Source organism: Lutjanus erythropterus, chromosome 6, assembly GCF_056507025.1.
Source record: "Lutjanus erythropterus isolate fLutEry1 chromosome 6, fLutEry1.hap2, whole genome shotgun sequence".
Lineage (NCBI taxonomy): Eukaryota > Metazoa > Chordata > Actinopteri > Lutjaniformes > Lutjanidae > Lutjanus > Lutjanus erythropterus.
Window position 1 is genome coordinate 18,548,595 of NC_139322.1, and position 22,888 is coordinate 18,571,482.

A 22,888-nucleotide genomic window follows, 5' to 3' on the forward strand; every position below is an offset into this window, starting at 1 on the left:
AGTTTTCAGTTGGTTGAATTAGATTTTGGCAGCAAAGCTACTTGGTTAAGTTTAGGAAAAGATCATGGCTGGAGTTGAAGGAGACAACTTGGTGAATGGAGACATGGGAGAAGTTGGCTTTCACGGCTTTCTGACAGAAAGTGTTTTGCAAGAAGTTAGCCTTCAGGGCCTATCAGGACATCAACTTTTTCACCTCAGCTAAGATTAATTTTTTCCCTCAAATTTCCACCTGTTTTTTTTTAATTATTATTATTATTTGCGAAACAGCTGTGAAAACAGGTGGATGAAAACACACCTAATATTTCTTGTCAGTTTATGGAACCACATATTCAGGATGGCACAAGATGGATTCCAACTAATTTTTTACCAGATTACAGCATTCAGACTCAGATTTTCAATGAACGTCTGAACGGAAATCTAGTGTAAAATATAAAAAGATCTATTGTGCAGGTGAGGTCAGAGTGTCCATTCTGCCACATTCAGGTCCCATCTCTGCAATCTGGCAGATACTGCATCCCCTTTTGGCACTCAACAATGACTGAGGACAATCTCCCAGCTTACATTGCTAAAAAAGGATGGAAACAATTAGAGAGTTAAAAAAAACAACTTGCAGTGCCAAAAAAGTCTTTAAGGCGGCCCTTCATATTGGAGCAGTTACATGCTGGAGTTGTGTGCTTACTACCGAGGAGAATGGGGGCAAAGCATTGTTTCTTGTAAGGCGAGTCCTTGAAAAAATGGTGTAGATTTGTTAGCAGCTGAACTCGCCGCCATTCTAACTACCTTGCATTTAGAAATCCTCAGATGGTTGGTAGGTGGCGAGATCTCCGATCAATCTGTGTCAGAAGACGATCCTTTAGGTGTCACTTGGTGTCTTGTCATTCGTTGTGCTGCCTTGTATTCAGAATATGATTTAAATGCAAATGAATACAGTTTTGTTTATCAATCAATGCAGACATTTATTCCAAGAAATGGTGCTTTATATTAACAGTGCAATGCACAGTAGAGTCCAAGTTCTCGATGTGCAATCTTTCCAGAGTTCATTTAAAGTCTTTTCAAGATGGCAGGAAGTGATTATCACAGAAAAGTGAACAAAAGAACCCAATTTTTCATCATAATGATGTCTTCATCCACCCTTAGGCTTATGTTAGCATTTCCTTCTGTCTTTCTTCGTCTCCACCAGCCCTGTCTGCCTCAGCCCTCAGCGGCTCCAGGTCCTCCTCAGAGCTGCAGGCACTGTGCTGATTCCTCCGTGAGAAAATCCTGCGACGTGATTGGGCACTGAGGTCTAGCAGGTCAAAGGAATCGGAGGAGAAGAGGCTATCCTCGCTAACCACACTGGAGGGGCGGCTGCGACGCCCCTCGGCACCCCCTGTGGCCTGGAGGAGTTGCTGCAGGGCCTCAGGGAAAATTGCAGGGGCTGAAGAGGGAGACGAGCGGTAGTCATCAGGGAGATCCAGACTGCGAGAGAACTTGCCGTTGCGTTTCAGAATACCCTTCCTTCTCCTTACTGCCTCTGTGCGCATGGTGGGGCTGTCATCTGCCGCTGGAAGACAAGCGTGCGGCTTATGGGAGCACAAATCACCTGCATCGGTCTCTTTAACTCCTGCTGCAGAGATCCTTCTTTCTGAGGATGAGCCATAACCTGACTCCCCTCCATACAAGTTCTTTAGTATCCCCTTCTTGGGCATTTTGGATGAGGGCTGACTAAATGTAGAGGGAGGGGGCAGACTGGTGGACAGGACATCAACATGAGTGTGGGCAAGTGTATGTGTTCGATAAGACTGGGGAGCAGCGTTACATGACTGGGAGGGAGAGTTTTCTTTTGGAGGGCTGTGAAAGACTGAGTCAAAACTCCTCTGAGGCTTTAGAATACCTTTGGGTTTCTTTCTTTCGGCAGTGGAACTGGCAGAAATCGCAGCAGAGGAGGCAGCTGTTGCACAAACACCACCACAAGCTCCCAGTGCAGTCTGGGGAATTGCATTCTCCTTGCGTGACTTCCTGAGGCTTGACATTCCTCCGCGCACCCTTCCTCCTCCTCCTCCTCCACGGTCACTCTTCAAAGGTAAGCTGAAGTAAAAGGGGTGAGGAGAGAGCTGAGCTGGACAGGAAGAGTCCGAGGACAGACACCCTGGGTCAACAGTCATGTTGCTGGTAGCTGCGACCCGATTCTGCCAGTCGATGTAGCGAGCCAGGAGTGGGGAAGGGCATTCTTGGTGTGGAGGTGAAGGGCAGTCACACACACTCTCTTCAAAACCCCAGTTCACCCACCAGTGGTTGGCCACGTCCTCTATCGTAGCCCTCTCGTCCACACGCACTGTCAACAACCAGTCGATAAGAGCGCAGGCATCTGGAGGGATCAGAGTCAACAATTACTTATTTATAGCAGCTACACTGACAAAAACAATGCAATTCAAACAGAATACCAACACATGCAGCAATCACACTGGACAGTTTGGTGAGTAGAAATATAATGTTAATGGAGACATGGACACTGCAAAGGTTTACCTGAGGGAGGGTTGGGTCTGCGGTAACGGCCTTGGCTGATCTGCTGCGTGAGCGTGGTGTGGCTGGCCCCATCAAATGGCATACTGCTGTACACCAGGGCATACAGCAACACTCCCAGTGCCCAGCAGTCCACCTAGCACACAAAAATTACACATAATGAAGAGCATGCCATGCACATAGCCAAGAAAAGTTAAGTCATAAATTTAATACAGTGATGTGGTGCGTGATTTTATGCTAATAAATCATAAAATGGCCATGATATGTCATCAGAGGTCAAGGAAACATCATGAGAAATACTGGCTTCTCAGACGCTACAGCCGCCGCATTCTTCTTTGAAATTTCTATTATGGGCCAAAATAACAGTTTAAGGTTAGAGCTCAAATTAATGCTGAATGTTTGCCAAGTGGTCTGTTTCTGGTCTGGTCTGTAATCTTTTAGAAGGCTTATAACAGTTAAATTGAGCGATATATTCCTGAAGTCTTGCAGGCAGTGAGACAGGTAGTCACTTAACCCAAACTCCAGAGTTTGTATTTTCAGAGCAGTGGGCTTTTGTTTTCAGTATAACGGGCTTTACAGGACTTAACATTGGCAGTTATAAACAGCTGATCAACTTACAGTGCAGGACTTGTCATTGCTTGTTATTGTCAAATTATCATGTTGCATGCGTTTTGCACTCCTGCTGTGTTCCTGCAGCCAGCCTGAGCTTCCCTGAGCCTCGGGAGGAGGGGGTGAGGAGAAACAACTCACTTCAACCAAAGACTGTATATCAAACAGGAATTCGGCCTATTTAATATACCATCTATGGCTCCAACTTGCTCTTTGGACTGCTGTGCTAATTTCTGCACACACAATTGCTACATATAGCTTCTTTAAGAATGACAGAAAATATAGTAGGAGAGTCTGAAAATGTTTCTTTTTGAAAGTTAGGCTTTACGTGACCTGCTCACACTGGCTGGTCTGTGGCATATGCAAGACTAGTTCAGTGCTTTAAAGCTGCATAAATGCATTTGTTTATTTAAAAATTGACTGAACAACTATGTGCAACATGAAAGTTGTCACTCATAGTGACGAACCTACAGAGAATCGTCACGTGACTCTGTGGTTCCTCTCAGGTATATGGAGTACTTTATTGCCTTCTTTGTTTTTATTTAAAGGCACGCATCTGGTTTAATTGGTTTTGGTGCATTGTTCACTGCACCATATTTAATCATGTAATGAATCAAGACTGATTCATTATGAATGACACTCTATGCTGTAACTTAAAGGGTAACTCTGGTATTTTTAAACCTGGATCCTATTTACCCATGTTTTTGCGTCTTAAGTGACTAATGGGGACAACAGGTTTTGAAATTCACCCAGTATTTAGCAAAACCGCTGCAGTCAGCGGAAACAAAACTGAGCTGCAGCATAATCCCACTGGGCAACTGCACACCATCAAAGTACATCCACTAAAGGTGCTTGCTTTTGCCACTGACAGGCTCAGATTGTTATTCTAAGTGTCAAAAACAAGCACTTTTGGTGGACTTATTTCGATGGTGAGATTAAACTGCAGCTCAGTTTTGCTTTTACTGGTTGCAGGACTCTGGCCCAGTACTGGACAAAATTCAAAAACTGTTGTCCCCATTTGTCACCTTGACACAAAAACATAGTAAAATAGGGTCTAGGTTGAAAAATACTTGTGTTACCCTTCAGTGAAACAAACCTAATACCTGGAAACAGTACTGGAAATAGCGATAGCGGTGTGTTGACCCACCTCTGGCCCCTGGTAGGGCAGTCCTTTCACTATCTCTGGGGCAGCATAGAGTGGACTCCCACAGTACGTCTGCAGCAAAGTGCCCTTCTGGAAATGATTGGAAAGGCCGAAGTCAGCCAGCTGCAGAGTTGGAGAAAGAGATAAGATAATACATTTTGATTATTTTATTTTGTGTCCCTTACTATAGCTGTGTCTGAGCTAGCAAAACAGTAGATAACAGAAGTGAAACTGCAAGAATAACAAAAGAAACAAGTCATGTCACAGCTGAAGCTGCATACCACAGGAAGAGTAGTAACACATATTCTATGAGGGCATTAGTGAAACTCAGGAGACTGTCAGGACACTAAATTAAAACGCAAAGACTACTTAATCGCTTGGTCTATAAAATATCAAAAAATTGTGAAAAATGCTCATCACAATTTCCCAGAGCCCAAAGAGACGCCTTCAAACTGCTTCATTTGTCCAACCAGCAGCCCAAAACCCAAAGATTCTTCATTTGCTCTCATACATGACTAAGAAAAGCAGCAAATCCTAACATTTAAGAAGCTGGAGGCGGCAAATGTTTGACAATTGATGAAATAACTGAAACAATTATTGTGTGTGCGTGTATGCATACGTGTGTTATTAACCAACCTGACATTCACATCTAGTCTCAAATACTACTGAACCGATCAGCCTACTTTTTCTTGTGCACATCCATGACAAACATGCTAAGGGCCTCTGTGATTCAGAATCCATAAAAAGCAAAATATAAACAATAAACAAACAATATATATGAAACAAAACCTTGAAAAACATGCCAAAAATACGACCAAACAAAAACCTACAAAAAACAAGGATCACGTCATTGTCAAATGTTTCGCTGTGGACACAAAGTATACAAAAGGGTTTATGCGACACTGAGTATCAGTCATAGATGATGTAACTGTTTTAACAGCTGACAACACAGACAGCTTTGACATTGTGACATAACGAACTAATCAGTTAACACCGGACCTGTTGTAAATTTCACTCGCTCATTCACTTCAACGCTCACACTCATCCTCACGCAATCCAGATTCCTTTTCAGTGAGTATGCACTGCAGACTCTTATCCATGTGGCAAAAACACAACAACTCCAAGCAATTCCTTTTAAAGGAGCCAAAAATAGGTATGCCGAGCTTTGCCAATGTAAGTGTGAGTGAGGAAGGAGACGTGGGCCAAAAACATCAGGCTGCTTACGCTCACGTAACGGAACAATCACTCACTCGAGGCTGCGAGAGCCATACACAGACATACCGAGGCTCCTCTCTATCTGAAGAGATTATTAACATGAGCACCAGCCTGCTATCAGGCCTTCTGGTGTTAAAAATACTCAACGTGACAGCTTTATTTCCATGGAACAGAGGTACAGGGGAACAGAGACCTCACAGACGGAAGATGACACTGTGTATACAAGAGTTGATATTATACATACAGACTGGTTTTAATTTATGTTACACATTTATGTTAATTTATGTTTTTTTTTATCTGTTTATGAAACAGTCTCAGTTTAATACTGATGTCTCTGTATGACCCACATAAGCTAACATGACCTATTTTCTACAGTATACAGTCATTCTTAATGCCTGCCACCGGGTCTGATTCCAGACATTAACCAGTTAAAAAGAATAAGCCCCCGTGTACGGAGGCTGTGAGTCCTCTGCAGCGGCTGTGGGTTCAACTCCTGCCTGCAGCCCTTTGCTGCATGTCATCCCGGACCCCCCCCAATCAGCCCTTCTTCAGCTGTCCTATAAATTAAAAGCACAATAGCACCCAGAAAGAAGCTGTGACCCAGTCTTAACTTTAAACTTAGACTTGAGGAGGTTTAACTTTTAACATGGCCACCTTTTCAAGCAAAATAGTAATTGTCTTTCATCACAAGTAGGCAAAGATTTTCTTTACCTTTTAGCAAGCTAGCAAATGTAATGTTTTCTTAAAGTTTTAGCTAACAATGCAACGTTTTGTTAAGGAATATAGAGCGGCTGAAAATTAATGGTTTTCTCTTCTCTTTTATAGTTAGTAGCTAGGTCCCAGCATTCAATTTATGTCTTTGGGCAAGCAAGCACTTCCATATTGATGGTTTGTGTGATTAAACTTGGATTCACTGAACTGAGATGAATTTTTAATTGTGCAACAGAGCTTTGTTTGTTTAAAACTGCATCTACCCATTTAAAATCTAGTTTTGCTCTAACTAGACATTAACTTAAATTAATCTTTGTCAGTCACAGTGGCAATAATGATGTGTGAACTGAACACGTGAGCTGTGCAGTTTATACAGCTTTGCGTTCTTCGAGTTACTGTGTGTTTGTGTGTGTGTGCGTCCTGCACTGTAAATTCTCTGTCGCCAGCAGAGATACATCTGTTTGAGTCTCCTGAAGAGACATTCCTCAGTGTCAAATGCTTGTTTAAGACGCAATATTTCTTCTAAAGAGCACATACAAACAACTCCTGCACACGTGCCCGGGAATTACATGGCCTGTTGCGAGAAGCCACCGTCTCTCATGTACATGCTGGACGGTCTGAAACACAGCACCGGTAAATGTTCTGCAGCGGCTCACAGCCTGCTGAGGCAATTTTCTGAGACGCCTTTTGAGGTTCTTGTGATAATATCATGTGAGAGGAAAGTGAGATTTGGTGTGACTAGTGGCTTTATAAGAGTATCAGTTTCCTTCTTGTCCAAAAAATAAATCAGCTGATCCAGCCTGGTCAGATGTAATCTGTATCAACCTGCCAACATTAAACAGTTAGGAACACACTGTTTCAACTGATTTTTTACTATTTACACTAAATCTATGCAAGAAGACAAAATGTTATTGACAGGAAACATGTCAAATTTTACAAATACACTAAACAGTAACCAATTTAGGTTACTTCTTTGTTGGACATAGAGAAAGTCCAGACTCCCTTAAAAAAATCTCATAACTTTGTGACTTGTTGGATTCAGAGAAACTTTATAAACTTTGTGAAAAGCTGTTAGCAAAAAATTCTTAATTATTTGGGACTTCTAATAAATTCAGCTGATGTTTTCCATGAATTTATTTCTCTCTTTGTGTAAAAAACATCACGTTTGTCTCAAACTGACATGATGCAGGTGTGTTTATACTGGTCATTTGATATGCATGTTGAGATGCAGTCTAATGCCAGGTTGCCATTCTATTAGTATATTATTAAATTATCATTTGTGACTTGAACTTGACCAAGATCCAACATTTTACCTGACCTGTCTGGCGGTGCCTGCCTTCTACATACCAGCTATTGTGCAGACCAAACACGCACATGCATTGCACAGAGGGTTGGTCATTTCCTTCAGCGGATGCTGTGAGAGGTGATGTGGTAAAGCTGAGGTTTGCTATGAATGAAGAGCTGCTGAGAGGTCTTGCACGCAGTGTTTTCTTTTGACGGATAGACAGGGTGTACTTATATTAAAACCCTCTGATTGGCGCGATTGCCACTGGATTCCCTGCATTCCCCTTTGGCCATGCACAGCTCCCATATAAGGAGAGGAATACTCAAATAAGGCAAAAAATGACCCCTGGAGTCTTTTATAAGGCCTGGCAGTATGTTTGTGCTGGTTCAGTGTGCAGGGCTTAACAACACATTAAAATTACTGTGGGCAGAAACTGCTCCAATGTATGTTCTGAATGTGCACTTTGTTTGCATTTTATTTTGGAGCTGGCAAGATTATGTATTACCAACTGCACTATGTGAAGCTTCGTTCCAGCACACTAAGTGGAAAAAGACTGCTTCCTGAAATGTTGTTCCAAAACAAAAGTGTAATCAGGGGTCTTCAAATGATCAACTAAAATAACACAAGATGTTTTTAATGCTCAGACAATACTCAACAATACTTTTGCCAGAGGAAAGCTATTTTTTTATTCAGGGATAAATATCTTTTTATTTATTTTTTTTTCTCATCATCAATTATCACATCTCTGATGTCGTAAAGTAAGATGAAGGATCGGTTTTTGTATATTTTATCAATCTTACCTTCACGTTCAAATCTTGATCCAAAAGGATGTTCTCCAGCTTGAGGTCTCGATGCACAACGCCGCTCTGCAAGAGAGCAGAGACACATGAGGTCCTGCATACTGTTTGATATTGTTTGTCTTTTTTTTTTTACTCAAATAGTCTAATGGAAAAATAAACCAGTTAAAACTGAGCAAAGATTATTTACTGATAACGTTAACTGTTGGAATCAAAGTAGAATCAAAATGAAAATTTCTAAGTAATCTTTTGGAATCATGATCGATTCTTATTTGGAATCGGTTCTCGATGCCCAGCCCTCGTCCTGTGCTGCTCCTCCCTCCAGTTTACAGTCAGATGTTTTCTCTCTGCATGGAAACATAAGACTGAAGGGTGTGAAGCTTACAATATAAACCAAGCCTGTTATGCACTGGGCTTTTGTCTTTTATTTATCACTTTATAACCATTAACATTCCACTGGGGCCTGGCGTTGCAGAACCATGTGTCTAATATATCGGAGAGCCTAGAGAAAGGTTCTCAGACTGTTTAATTGTCGACAGGCTGCACGAGGAAGTGCTTTGTTTGGGTTAATTCATCTGATGAGATGCGATTTGATCCCCTGATGGCATTAAGCACCTGGGAGCCACCGAGAGGCCACAGAGTGTAGACAGCTGTGGAGCCTGGCGAGGAAGAGCCAGGGTGCACTGGAGGTTCGATGGGAGGAAAAGTCTGTTGTAGGATTAACTCGTGTCTCCCGGACATTAAATAGGCAGCAAATCATAAGAAGAGACAATGCCGCTACAGATAACTGACCACCCAGGAAGCTGTGTGACGCAGGGAAACTTTAAACGCTGCTGTCAGTTTCTCTTAAAGTCACTGGCTAATGAGCCGGAATAGCCTCCTTTCTTTCGTTAATTACATCCTCTTCAGAGTGCTTAAGTGGAGGAAATGACCCATGACCTTAGACAGTGTTTTGTGCACAGTATGTACAGAATGTAAGTCTGTGTGTGTGTATATACAAGGCAGAGATGAGGGGAAAGAAAAGCAGAGGAAATATATGTGGTTAACCACATTATTATTCTTGCTATTTTTAAAAGACTATGAGCAGATTTTGAGAATAGCAAAAAAAAAAAAAAGCAACAAATGACTTGGAATTATTTTCATTCTTCTCTTAAAGCCTCAATAATCCCTCCATGTGCCCTGCATACCTCTAAGGCACATTCAATAATTCATTCATGCTGGAACATTCATGTCTATTTTGGGACAATATTTGAGGGCACGAGGAGCACAAAATCCACCTCTCTGCCTACTACAAAGCTGCAGGAGCTGAGTGATAATCTCTGAGTTTAACAGTGAGGGATTCACGAAGAAACCAAACTGCCAAAATAAGACTGGTATGAAAACAAAAACATTTCTGTCATATGCAACTCAGCTGACTGTGAGGCACAGATCCCCATTTCTTCTGTGCTGCACTCATGTATAAATAGGATTTATGTATTGCCTCGATAATTCCTGTTTTCTGGGACCGCTGTTGATTTCACATACGCGACAATAAAAACAAAGAAACAAAGAAGAATTTGTTCCTTTGCCAGGGCTTACAGTAATGTGGAGGGACGAAGGGAGCTCATTTAGGCAACATGTTTGTTAAATGTGTCAGTGTGTGACTGTAAAAAACAATCAAGGGATAATGCGCTCTTAACCCAGAGAGATCTGAAAACTCGAGTCAAGTTTTCTTGCAGTATTAGGATTAGGATTTAGTGGATTTAGTCGTACTGTATTTGCTTGTGCACAGCTGAATACCGCGGCATGCAATTCAGCACGTGCCTACATGTGGTTCCCTGAACTGAATTCCAGTGCAAAAAGTATGTGTGTATCTACAATACTGGTGTGTGTGTGTGTGTGTGTGTGTGTGTGTGTGTGTGTGTGTGTGCAAACCTTGTGGCAGTAGTGGACAGCAGATGTGATTTGTCTGAAGATGCTTCTGGCTTCTGTCTCTGGCAGTCTCCTCCTCTCCTGGATGTAATCGTACAGCTCTCCCCTGCTGGCGTACTCCATCACTATCACAATCTTATCCCGGCTCTCAAACACTGTACAGAACACAGGACGCATTTACAGTACAGCATTACGCAGATGTTCATATGACTGTCAATGGATGCCTTCTTCACTACAACGGTGAGAGCTGCCATTCTGCAAGCGTAAAAACTGAGACATGAATAATTAACGACGCTGGAAATTTGATATGAATGTATCATTGACTGTAAATAAAGATGATGCCACAGCTCCACTTCCTTCCACTATACAAAAATGAAATGCCATCTTTTGGTAATTTAGAGCCAGAGTCTGTACAGTAGAGACCAGCTTTGCTTTCGAGTTTTCACCCAGTTTCCATCCACACAGCCGGGCGACTCTTGTCGACTCTTGTCAGTTTTCTGGGTGAGTGTGTGGGTGGCTGCAAGTGTGCAAGACTACTGGCTTTCTCTGTTGATATTTTTTACCCCAGAATGAAATTAAAATATAATCATATGGATCCCATACAATGTCTCATTCACATGGCAAAAAGTGTCAACTGGATAAAACCCAGCCATACTAAATATTCAAGACTTTTAAGGGATAAGGCTGCCAATATCATACAGGCTTATTCATTTCCTAAAACACAGCATGAAGTGTAGATTGTAGTGTATTTGTTGGGGACAATTTTCAGCCGCTAGTGAATGTTTACAACAGCAGGATGGGTTATGTGGAGTTGACTCAAAATAATCTACTGTGTCTGTGTTCATCCTGGCCTTGAAGAGATATGTCACCAACCATGTGTCTCACTGGACTGTTTTTAATAGTTTTGGCAGATGATGCTATCTATGGCACAGAAGAGGAAGCTATATTAGGACTGACAGGGAACACATTTTGAAAGAAACAGTCCATCCCAGATTTAAGACTACATATTTTTCCTCTGGCATCTAGTGCTATACATCCATCTAGATTGTCTTGGTATGAGTTGGAGATAAAGACCATAGAGATTTTTGGCTTCTCTCAAATGTAATGGGAGTAGGCACTTGGCTCATGCTCCTCAAAGCGCCCCAGAATTTCTTTTCTAAAATTGAAAAACTGAACAGCAGTGTCTCTTTGCAGATATCATGACCTGGTTACTCAAGATAATCTATAGATCTTGTTGTGAGCAGTTTCATAAGGGAACTATTTTAATTCTACTGAACTAAACCTGCCAAGTCTATCATAGCACAGAAGGAAGTCTGCATCTACTCACTGTGGAGGAATGTTGTGTGTAGCAGTCCAAAACAAATTTCCCTATGGGGACAATAGAGTATATCATATCGTATCGTATTGTATCGTATTGTATCGTATCATATGGACAAGAGGCTTGTAACAGTGCAGAATATAAACAGTAATTACATCCTCCTCTGCTGAGTTGTAACTTTAGCACCACTGAACTAGCTACTGTTTTTGGTCTTCAAATGGGATTTGCTAATAACAAGAAAAAAATATAGAATATTGCCAGCGTTTTCCTTTATTAGCATTGTTGCACAACACTGTAATGAGATAACTCATGTGATAAAGGACTATGACACCCACTTTAATTTCACAGCACAACCAAGCTGTACAGGAAGACTGAATCTGCATGACTTTATGTAACTTTCTTTGAAACAGTCGGAGTCACAAAATCTGTCTGGTTTTGAAAATAAAATGTAATAATTCACAATATTTGGGACTTGTTTGCTTGTGTGATATGAATTACTGCAACTAACGTTTATTTTCATTGTTGATTGATCGGTCTATTATTTTCTCAGTTATCGTGGATTTTTAGTTTACTCATGGAGGAGTAAAGAAACCAGAAAATATTCACATCTAAGAAGCTGAAATCAGAGAATTTTTACTTTTTTTCTACAAAAAAACTACTCCAACCGATTATCAAAATAGTATGGCATTTACTTTAATCGTTGACAACTAATCAATTAAACAATTAATTATTGCAGTTCCAGTGATGAGCGTGTGATGTGTTTGCAGACTTACCCTCGTGGAAGCGTATGATGTTAGAGTGTCTGAGGGAGGCGGTGATCTCGATCTCTCTCTGGATGTGAACTCTGTCCAGGTCGTCGGTGATGCGCTCCTTTCTGATCGACTTGATGGCCACCTGAGAGAGAGAAGACACACTGTTGACTCTGTTGTATGTGTTATATGAACCTTTGTGCTTGAATCACACGTTTTGATCTAGTAACTAAGCACGGAAGGTTAAAAACTTTCAGTAGAATAACACTTTAACAGCGCTCGTCACTCACAGCAAGAAAGCTGCATCAGGTTGCCGGGGGACAGTCATCTCCTTAACAACAACTCAAGTCATTCAAAAGGATGAGCAAACACTTATAAATACACAGTTTATGTATTACTTGTATAGACTTGCATGGAAACAAAGACATACATGCCACTGATACAATTACACTCACATACACACATACACACAAATCAAATCTCTGGGTATTAGAGGTGATTATATGGGGTTTAAGGGCTGGATAGTGAGAGCAGGTCTCCTGTGATCTGAGCACACTCAGAGGCAAAAGGTTGACAGCTGCACTGTTCACACCCTACTTCATTAATCCCAGACACTCACTGTACCCCAACGTAACCCCCAACCATCGAACACACATTTATTTCAGCCTGAAAATAAAAGGCACCAGATGTAATGAAGCTAGCAATGTAGGCTAATGTTAGCATTATCCGTCTTGCTGTTTCTTGAAATGTTCTGGTTCAATCAGAAATGTTATGTGACTGTATGCTCACTGAAACACAAATTTCTGGGCGGTGTTTTTACAGTTATAAGTGTAATATGGAAAAATGAGAGATCAGGCTCTAACCACACATACTGCTAACCCTGTTTTAGCTGCTTAACTTACATAATCGGACAAGAGACAGCAAGACAGTTACTGTTAAAGTTAGCCTACAATGCAACCTTAAACACATTCAGTGTGTTTTACTTCCAGGGTTAAATAAATGCATATGTTGATACTCCAGAATTAATCAGTGTATTGTGTGGCACTGTGAAACAGTACAGATGCAACGTTGTGATTGGGACGTATCATTTGTGACGCTGGTACAACGTTACTGCAACATTACAGTTACGGCACTATAGTTTTATTGCTGCTACACTGTTGAAACATTCAAATGTTGTCAAACGTTCTTTGGCATTTCTGCAGCATCTGTTCAAAGTCCTCTTCATGAAGTTTCCTGTACTAATGATGTTGCTGCAATGTTGCTGAAAAGTCAAAACAGCTTAAAAAAATGGTGGAATTATGGGGGCCTTTTAAAATGTGCTAGCAACACCCTTGTGTTAGAAGGTTTAGGGCTGTCAGATATGTTGTTTTAGGCTGACATGTGATCTGATGTCTCTCCAAATTTTCACTATATCTTCTCAGTTCCTGATCAATCTGGAAGTAGTGAAATGATAATGGTTTGTAGAGTCGGGTACCGTTTAAAAAATTACGATACCAGTACCAATACCAGTCACCTCAAAGTGATACTGATACCAGCAGAGTACTTAGTTTGATTCCTTTTCTTTTGTTTTGGTGACATATTGGCACGTTGAACTGCAAACTACAATGAACACACCATGCTCGACTTCGCCACCATGGATTTTTTTGTCTGTAGCGGCTAACTGTAGCTGCAGTAGCGAGCCAGCCACACACTGCATTAAAACAAAGAACACAAAACTACACGTACAGTATTTTTTCTCTGGATACAAGAAGGACTGAACACAGGTATCGTTTGACTGGAGAAGTTTTAATGCTACTTGGTAGTGGGCTGTTTCAAGTGATACCTTGACCTATGACTTGCAACCTATATTCAAGCCTCCCACCCCAGAGTGTGATGTCAGGACAAAATGGACAGTGTAAAAGCAGGACAACAAAAGAGTGGGAGACGTGGTATAATGTTCAGACGAGGCTTCAGGACTATTTTGTGAGGTTGATGTCCTAACATAGCACTGACCGTCCCCTTGTATAATTCTGTCAACCCTATAATGTCCCAGTGGGCGAGCAGGCTCTCTCCTCTGGGTCACAACTCCAGCATTCTCAGCTGCCGGAAAAAACTTCTACGAGACATCTGAAGACACAATTCACACGCTCCATCAACCACCACAGTTATGCAACACAACACAAACACACTCCAGGGAACTGACCTGACCCTCTATTACTGACGTGACGCTATCCTGTAGGGTTGTCACGATACCAGAATTTTAAACTTTGATACAATACTTTACAATACCTTTTGATACCATGACAAAAAAAAAAAGCTAAAACTGAAGCAATCAGCTGTTCGCTCACTTGCTTGCATGGCTTTCAGTTAGGAAGCAGTGTGAGCCCTGACAGCTGTGCTCTTTAATGTTGCTATGGTTACATTAGTTGGGTAGCGGATACATTTTGAAAGGCGATTAAATTTGAGTCAATCTATGTGTGTGTTAAAAAGTTTTCACGCACACCTGCCAGCCAGTCAGGAAAGAGTATTCACCCAGACCATGGTATAAAATAAGTTAACAGAAGTTAATATGGAGGCTTAACAGCACTGTGCTGTAGACTGCACTAAAACTCATAAAATGTACTTCTTAGCTGCTCAAAAGGTACATTTTGTAGTCATTGCAGTAAGGATCTAAACTTAAGATAATTTCTTTTTTTATACTTTCCATGCTATCGAATGTTAGATGACAATAAAACAATGACTGTCCTGCTTGCTGAAAATGAAAATATTTGGAAAGATCCAAGGAACTCTGATAATAAATTAAAAATCAAACTAATTCAATTGTTTCTTCATCAGGGCATAAAGAAACAATGAGAACAGGTGTTATATAACAAGACGTATTGAAGTATCAATACTTTTGTGTGCTGAGATATGATGGATATGTTTTTCTCAGAGATTTTTCACCACACTCTTCAGACTGATGTGGCATTTCTGCCCATCCAGAGGCAGGCCTACTGGGCGCCGGGTCAGAGATTCAGAGATTAGGCCACACACATTCAGTGGTTGTCAGCTGAGTGGCGCATGTCCAAGCTGGTGGGGGCTATTAACATGCGTACGCCTGCATGCTTGTGAATGTTTTCTGACCCAAATACCTGCTGGATGGGAAAGCGATGTGAGGAAAGAAAGGGGAGAATATGAAATAAGCTGCAGGATGTAGTCAGCAGCTAACAGGTAAAAGGAAAGGATAAAGTATGCCCAAGTATGTGTGCTCAGGGCAAAAAGGCTTGCTGTATTTTACCATCTAAGCTCTGACTTATCCCCCGGACATGGTATTAAGGCCTGATCAGCCGAGCACAGAGAAGAGAGACACACTCTGGGCATTGTTCAGCCTGCAGGGCACTAAGAGCATTTTAAAGGGGCACGTGTGTGTGGAGGAAGCGTGTGTGGATGATCTCACCCTTGTGCATACAACTGTGCTGCATCTGCGTCATGTCTAAGTATGACCTCTAAAGTATCCTTCCAGCTAACAATGTCTCATTGTTCATCCAAATAATGTGCTGCGTGTGAGATATCGACCCAAAATGTCAAAACTGTAACAGGATGCATGGCGGACACATTTGTAGCTGTGTGTGTGAGTCACGCAGATGTAATCAGATATTCCTTTGCATTATTAGAGAATATGTATGCAGAGGAACACATGGTGCATGTTGCAATGGTACAGCCAATGCAGATCAGATGTACAACATGTACAGAGAGATGCACAATGTTCTGCATAGCCGTTTCGTAATAATTCATTTAAACCATACAAAGTGGAACATTTGTTTTCCTATATCCTCTTTTTTTTCCTCATATTTGTTGTCTTTGCTCCATTGCACGGGTTGTGTCTTGACAACAGTGTTTGAAAATTCTTTGTTTGAAAGGGTGTGCATAAGACTGACATGACACTGTCATAATCATGACATGAAGGAGTCTTTCTGAATTTTTATGTTTAAGTTTCATTTGGTCAGTGTAATTTTTAATGCAAGCTGACAATGTTAGAGATGTCTATGACAACTTGGCATCAAGCCAAGACAACACATCCAGTCACAAACATGCCACAGCAGGTCTAATTATCGAATTTAAAGAAACTATTTAGATTTATGTTTTAACTTTACATTAAACTGTCATGTGTGGTGGACATTGGCTGTCATAAAAACAATACTGTGTCATGAATAATTTCCTTGACCTTAACTAAAGTTGCATTAAATTGCATTTAAAATGAGAATGGACAAAAAACATAATAAATGCAATAAACATTCATGAAGACTCCTTCTTTTTAATGACAGGTGTGATGTCAATCTTATGTGCACCTGCATTTAGGGGCTTCACTTCAATATTAAATCATATAAGTGAAATCAAAAGCGTTCTTGTCTAAATCAAAAAATCTAATTGAATCTGTCCTTAAAATGGAAAGTGAAACTAAATGGTGGATTTGGAGGATCATGACACCCCTACCCCCACTGTTACCAAATGTTCCCTCAATGCAAAAATCTTTAGACTTCTGACTTGCAGGTGTCTTGTGCGTGTGTGTGTGTGTGTCTGCATGTGTGTGTGAAGTCATGATTGGGGTTGGGGGTGACCGCTCTCTGACTTCCTGTCCAATTGCTCTCTCTCTCTCTCTCTCTCTCTCACACACACACACACACACACACACAAACACATCCCACGAGCCTGAGCATCACTAAAGATCCCTGTAGCATCTGTGAAAGATCAAACAGCAGGATTATTACAGGCTTCTTGCCAAATAGACCCTTGACCTCATCATCCAGCTACGCACACACTGTCCCTTGCTGTAACCAGGAACTAGTGCTACAAGACCACTGTGTATTGATGATGAGGTACAGGAAATAGACACATACAAAAACTCAATGCCAAAATGTCTAAAATGTATTTTTTAATTACTTGAATTATTTAATTTTAATAAATTACTTAAAGCTTTAAAATAGTAACAAAATACTTAAAAAATCAAATGTAAATACATAAGAGATAACTGAAATGTAATTTAAATTTTTGTTTCAATATCAGCCTGCTATGAAGTCACAATCATACATGTAGCATCTGCACACACTATGAATACCAGTAGTTACAAGAAAAACTGTGATGGCAAGATAGTAAGTGGAGGTAAAATATACACTGGAAATAAATCGTTAAAAAAAAACTGCAATTGTGGCTCCAAACTGGAACTATTGTGAAGAAGAAAAGTGCAGATCAGGGGGACAGATGTTGAAGAGCCACAAAGTAGTATCACCAGACGGGGCTGGCTAGCTGGTTAGCATGCTAACTTCAGTAGATACCTCTGGACCAAAAAAGTCTTTGACGTGATGTCACAGCTGTTTCTCCCTCACATTCTGTTGATAACATTAAAACTCTGGCACATAAAAATCTCACACTTTGCACCTTTAGTCTGATAAATAAATGGTCTGATTGATCCTATTTTGGTCCTCAGTCTCGCAGGCTTCCTCTGACTGCACTGCAAATCGCAGTCTATCCAAGAATAGGCTAATTTAGTGTTCAACAACAAAAAACACATCTGGCTTGGATTTTTGCATCTAAGAAGCAAAACAGTCATGCCTTTACTTCTTTCCAAACAGAGGTACACAAGTTAAAACCTGCGCATATCTGATGAAGTTATGTAACATTTTATAAACATCAGGATGTTTATATGTACACTGCACAAAACAAAAACATCTTAATAGTATTTTTTTTCAAACATGGTTTAATTTTAAAGATGAGTTCCAAGACAGTATCAGTGACCCAACGCATGCTATTTATTATCCTTTCCATCCATCCTGTATATTAGTCACCTTCACATCCTCTACCTCAGACATTTTACAGGGTCACTGCCACTGTCTCCTCTTCCTCCTCTTCTTCCTCCTTCTTGCTCTAAAACCGTCTCCTTCCTCTGCCTTCTTCCCGCACTCAAACAACAGCCCCTGGTCTTGTTTCCAAAAATAATGTCCGTTTTGTTTCAAAGAATCCTTGGTATGTGCTGGCTATAGCTCAAAGAATTCAGCATTTTCCCCCCTTGTCCTACCAAACCCACTCACCCTGCTCACACACACATACACACACACACACACACACACACACACACAGATACTGCACACACACAGCATAGCTACTCTCTCTGCTCCCCTCTCTCTGTATTCTTCCATCAATCTCCCACCTTTCCTCCGACTTTCACTCCCTCTCTCTGGCCTTTCTCTCTCGCAGATGTAGGTCTCCGCGTTACAGTGAAAGTAGCCAGAGGAATTATGCCAGTCTCACTTCCACAATCTGATTGCAAAAAAAAGATTATCCCTATTATAGTGTATTTGTTTACTAAAAAAACAGAAGGGGAATTCATGGCTGAAGGGGTATCTGTCTCTTTGTGCTCAGATCACAGCAAAGTGAGGGATTAAACCCTGACTGTAGACATAAAGCCACGATTATTCAAAGTAATCTGACTCCACATTCTGTTTTTTTAACCTGGATATTCAGAATGTACAGCTAACATATTGTATTATTATGTCTGTCTGAGAATGTATATGTGTGTGTGTGTGTGTGTGTGTGTGTGTGCGTGTTCTTGTAAAAGGGGTCAGACTCCTATTGGAGGGGACCTATTGTAGTAATTTTATCCCCTTGTTCAAGTGCTGAGTGAGTCAGACCAAAGGCATCTCAGCCTGGCAGCACAGGAAGCAAGAAATGGGTTCAGCATCAGCCCATGAGCTCACACACGCACACACACACACACACACACATACAAACACACACTTAAAGACACAGACATGCCATCCAGGAGCTTAACTCCACCTCCACATTAATGTTTAATATCCTTGGTGCACATCTTGGAGCGCACACACATACAAACACACAGTTGTAAGGACCCAGCTGAATACCTCCCAGGAAGACAAATGCATGAGTGGTATTTCACATGATCTCTATAAAGCTTTTGTATTGGTCAGAACACGGCTGGGCAATATATCGATATTATATTGATATCATATAAGACAAAGTAGATATTGTGTCAGATTTTTGATATTGTTATGGCATACATGTTGCCTTTTCCTGGTTTTAAAGGCTGCATTATAGTAAAGTGATGTTCTATTATTTACTTTTAACCACCTATATCCACATTACTGATGATAATTTATCAAAAAAACATTATTGTGTCAATATTTTGTGAATGCACCAATGTCGTCTTTTAAATATCCTTGTCTTACCTAATTTGAAGCATATCAGAAGTTGTGAACTGCTTAATTGCAGCATGTTAATTACTGTCACTGTTTTGATTGCATAAAAAGTTCAATTTTAACTCTGAAAAGTAGATTTAAAGCAAGATACCACCTTGCATACAATATCGCAAATATATTGCAATATATTGAATCATAACCCCTGTATTGTGATATGTATTGTATTGACAGATTCTTGCCAATACACAGCCCTAGATAACACCAAGATTAATTCTAACGTCTTTGTGTGAATGCATGAGGAAACAGCACACACAAGTCTTACGAGAGGTTTGCAAAAGTCTAGCAAATCTTGGGACGCCTTCTAGACACCAGCTGAATAAAGTACATTGACCATAGTTGGAAACATCTGAGATAATGTGAATACTGAGCTATAAAACATATATAATGTTTGTGTTTTTTGACATTTGACAGCCCCAGGTCAGAGGTCATTCAGGAACAGGTTCATCATCATGTAGGCTACATCATAATGCACCAACGTCAGTACCTAGATTTCATTCTGCAAAGACAGACACAGTGTATCTGTGGGAAACTTCACATGATAATTTTGCATCACATTCACCAACACTCACCGTCTTCAGGCTCGCTCTCTCCACTGCCTTTTTCACTTTGCCGTACGTGCCTTTCCCGAGGGTCTCCATCACCTCATAGCGGTGTTTCAAGTTGTGTTTGTGCTGGTGCTTCTTCACTACCATCGCCTCCATGTCTGGGTTTCTCTGCTGCCTGTCCGCGCTGCAGGACGGACGGCTTCTGTCCAGCCTCGGGGACTGCTCACCGGGATGGTGTCCGCTGGATGCCGCGTCCTGCAGACAGCCGAGCTCGGAGTGGTGCCTGGTGTTCATCGCGCCTCTGCCGTCCGCCTCACGTCTGCCCATCCTGTCTGCGCACCGTGCGCACCTGTCTCGTCAGGAGCAGCCTCCACCGGGACCGGATCCCCAAAATACTTCGAGCTCTGAACAAAAGCAGCCAAAGCGCTCGTTAGTGCCCGAGAGGTCGCCCATATAGAGCGTGACCAAAGCCTCGAGCTACTCAGATTGCGCACATCCAGACGGCCCCGTCCGATCCACGAGCGCTGCAGCTGTGTTCTCAGACAAACACACAGCAGCAACAGGAGAGATGGGAGCCGCGTGGTCCGGAGAGCGATGGGTGGAGCCTCCTCGTTCCAACAACATCCCAGCGCGTCACAATCACTTGGGATGAGTTTGGGTTTTCCGAGGGCTCATACTTCAGAGTCTGAGCAGCGGGAGAGAGGAGATGAAGGCATGTGTGGAATGTCATGCGGGTCAGACTCTCACCCGAAATCCACCACTTTAGTCAGACATGTTTGTTGATGCTTTTCCATGCGGTGAGCTCAGAAAAAATAAATGCTTGGAAAGACTTGGAGGAGGCAGAGACTTTGAAATCGGACAGGAAGAGGAATGGAAGATTAAATCCTTTTTTTATTATTATTATTTCAACCCACATATACTCACATAAAAATAATAAACAAACAAAAAGTGTTGTTGATCTAACAGTTTAGAAACCAACATATAACCATAAAGGAAATGAAGATGAAAAAGTGATTATAGGATTACAGGACTATTATACAATAAGACTTAAAATTCTCATTTGTTATGGCCAGGATGTCAGTGTAACAGTTAAAGGAAGACTCTGTAACATATTTACTGTAACAAATCATAAAATGACCATATGTCATCAACAATGAAGGAAAGTTTAAATACTTGCGTCCAGAGTGTGTATTTTCAGAGCAGTGGGCTTTGGTTTAACAAGAGCTGACAGGTATAAAGAGCTAATCAACTTGCAGTGTAGAACTCCTTACTAAAAATTTCAATTTGCACTAGTCTTGTGCTCCTGCAACATTCCCAACAGCCTGCCTGAGGTTCCTCCAGTCTGGGGAGGAAGAGTTGGGGGGGAACAATTTGCTCAGACTGTATATTAAATAAGATTACAATATATTTAATATGAAGTCCATGGCTCCAACTGCATTGCTCATTTTTGAATGCACAATTATTACATATTGCTCCTTTAATGAATCATTGATTTGTGCTTCACCTACCAGTAATCGCTTTTATAAGCATGACAAGTAATTCTCAAAGAAGTCTAAGTTTTTTTGTTGTTTGTTTATTTTGTTGGGGGGGGGGTTGTTTTTGACATCAAATATCCATAATAATAAGCCTTTATATATCCTTTTTATAAGCCTTTTTATATAGCTATTAGGACAAAGTGAGTTAATTTGGAAGATTATTCTCCTCTAATGTGGGCGGACAGCCAGTCCAGTCCTATTTAATAACTCTTTATGATTATACTGTAGTGTAAAGCATCGCTATGGCTACCAGACTATCCTCACCACAAAAAGGACCATTGTGTAATGACATCTAGCTGTGAGCTTGCAGAGTGCGAACACCTTGTCTCACCCTTCCACTCCAAGAGTGTAGAAGACTGCAAAATGCCATATCTAGAGCCAGTGCTTGGTTTGTCTGTTCTGGGCTACTGTAGAAACATGGTGATGCAACATGGGTGCCTCCAGGGAAGAGGACCGCGCTCTTTGCAGATATAAACGGCTCCTTCTTATTTTCAGGTGATTATGCACTATTGAAAACATACTTACTAATGAATACATACATATCATATTCCATTTCTGCCATATTCTGCTAATCGATCCATGTAAATCCTGCATGCTGAGCCTTGAAATAAATAGGGGAATGTGCTTATTTGCTTGCTTGCTGAGAGTTAAGTGAGAAGATCTATACCACTCTTATATTTGTCTGTTCAGTATGGTGGAGCCAGGGGATGGTTAGCTCAGCTCAATACAAAGTGGAAACAGAGAAACAGCCAGCCTTGCTTTGTCCAAAGATTAAAAGAATGCCAAACAGCACCTCTAAAGCTCGCTGATTAACAGGCTCTGTGTCATTTGCTTAATCTGTCCAAAAACCAAAGAGTAAAAACGTCAGTTTGTGTTTTTATTCAGGGTTATGCCGGACTATTTCTTGGCCGGGCATAGCTGGTTGCCTGGCAACCTCATGATGACAACAAGACTCCATTAAAGCCCATCGTGCACCAATCAAACATTCTCAAACAACAGTGAACATGCAAAAACACACCTGCACTGAACACAACAATGAGAAGAGATACACAGCTGGTCCAGGGCATGCACACGCTGCACTGGTGTGGATATGCACATGCTGATTTACAGGACTAGTTGTTTTTTCATCTAAATTTGCTCAAGAATTCACATGCATCAAAAAAGTAAAATTAAAATGCATAATTTCTGTGACCAGTTAAGCTAAGAGCCAGAGCTAAGATAAGCTCAGAGTCTTCTTCCTCATAGCTTCATATTTAATAGATAGACATGAGTGGTATCATTCTTTACATGTTTTAGCAAGAAAGCGAATAAGTATGTTTCCCAAAATGGTGAACCATT

At 41.1% G+C, this 22,888-nt stretch overlaps 1 protein-coding gene across 1 annotated transcript; it reads right to left on the minus strand.

The window, feature by feature from the left end:
* Positions 1–930: 930 nt before the first annotated feature.
* LOC146325138 (NUAK family SNF1-like kinase 1) lies at positions 931–22,879 on the minus strand. The gene is made up of 7 exons (XM_084720978.1): positions 20,040–22,879; positions 12,266–12,386; positions 10,178–10,329; positions 8,267–8,332; positions 4,259–4,378; positions 2,506–2,638; positions 931–2,347 (listed from the first exon to the last, which is right to left on the minus strand). Exons 1-7 carry the CDS (start codon positions 20,340–20,342, stop codon positions 1,140–1,142), a joined length of 2,103 nt encoding a protein of 700 aa, XP_084577104.1. The 5' UTR covers positions 20,343–22,879; the 3' UTR covers positions 931–1,139.
* Positions 22,880–22,888: the final 9 nt, after the last annotated feature.

Bases quoted from the DNA above. Each gene is read 5' to 3' on its own strand.
- LOC146325138 (XM_084720978.1), bottom strand. From the start codon at position 20,342: ATGGGCAGACGTGAGGCGGACGGCAGAGGCGCGATGAACACCAGGCAC. The intron at 8,333-10,177 runs GTTTGCACACAC...GCTCTCTTGCAG, and splicing joins CTGTCCACTACTGCCACAAG to AGCGGCGTTGTGCATCGAGA. The intron at 2,348-2,505 runs GTAAACCTTTGC...TGATCCCTCCAG, and splicing joins CAGACCCAACCCTCCCTCAG to ATGCCTGCGCTCTTATCGAC.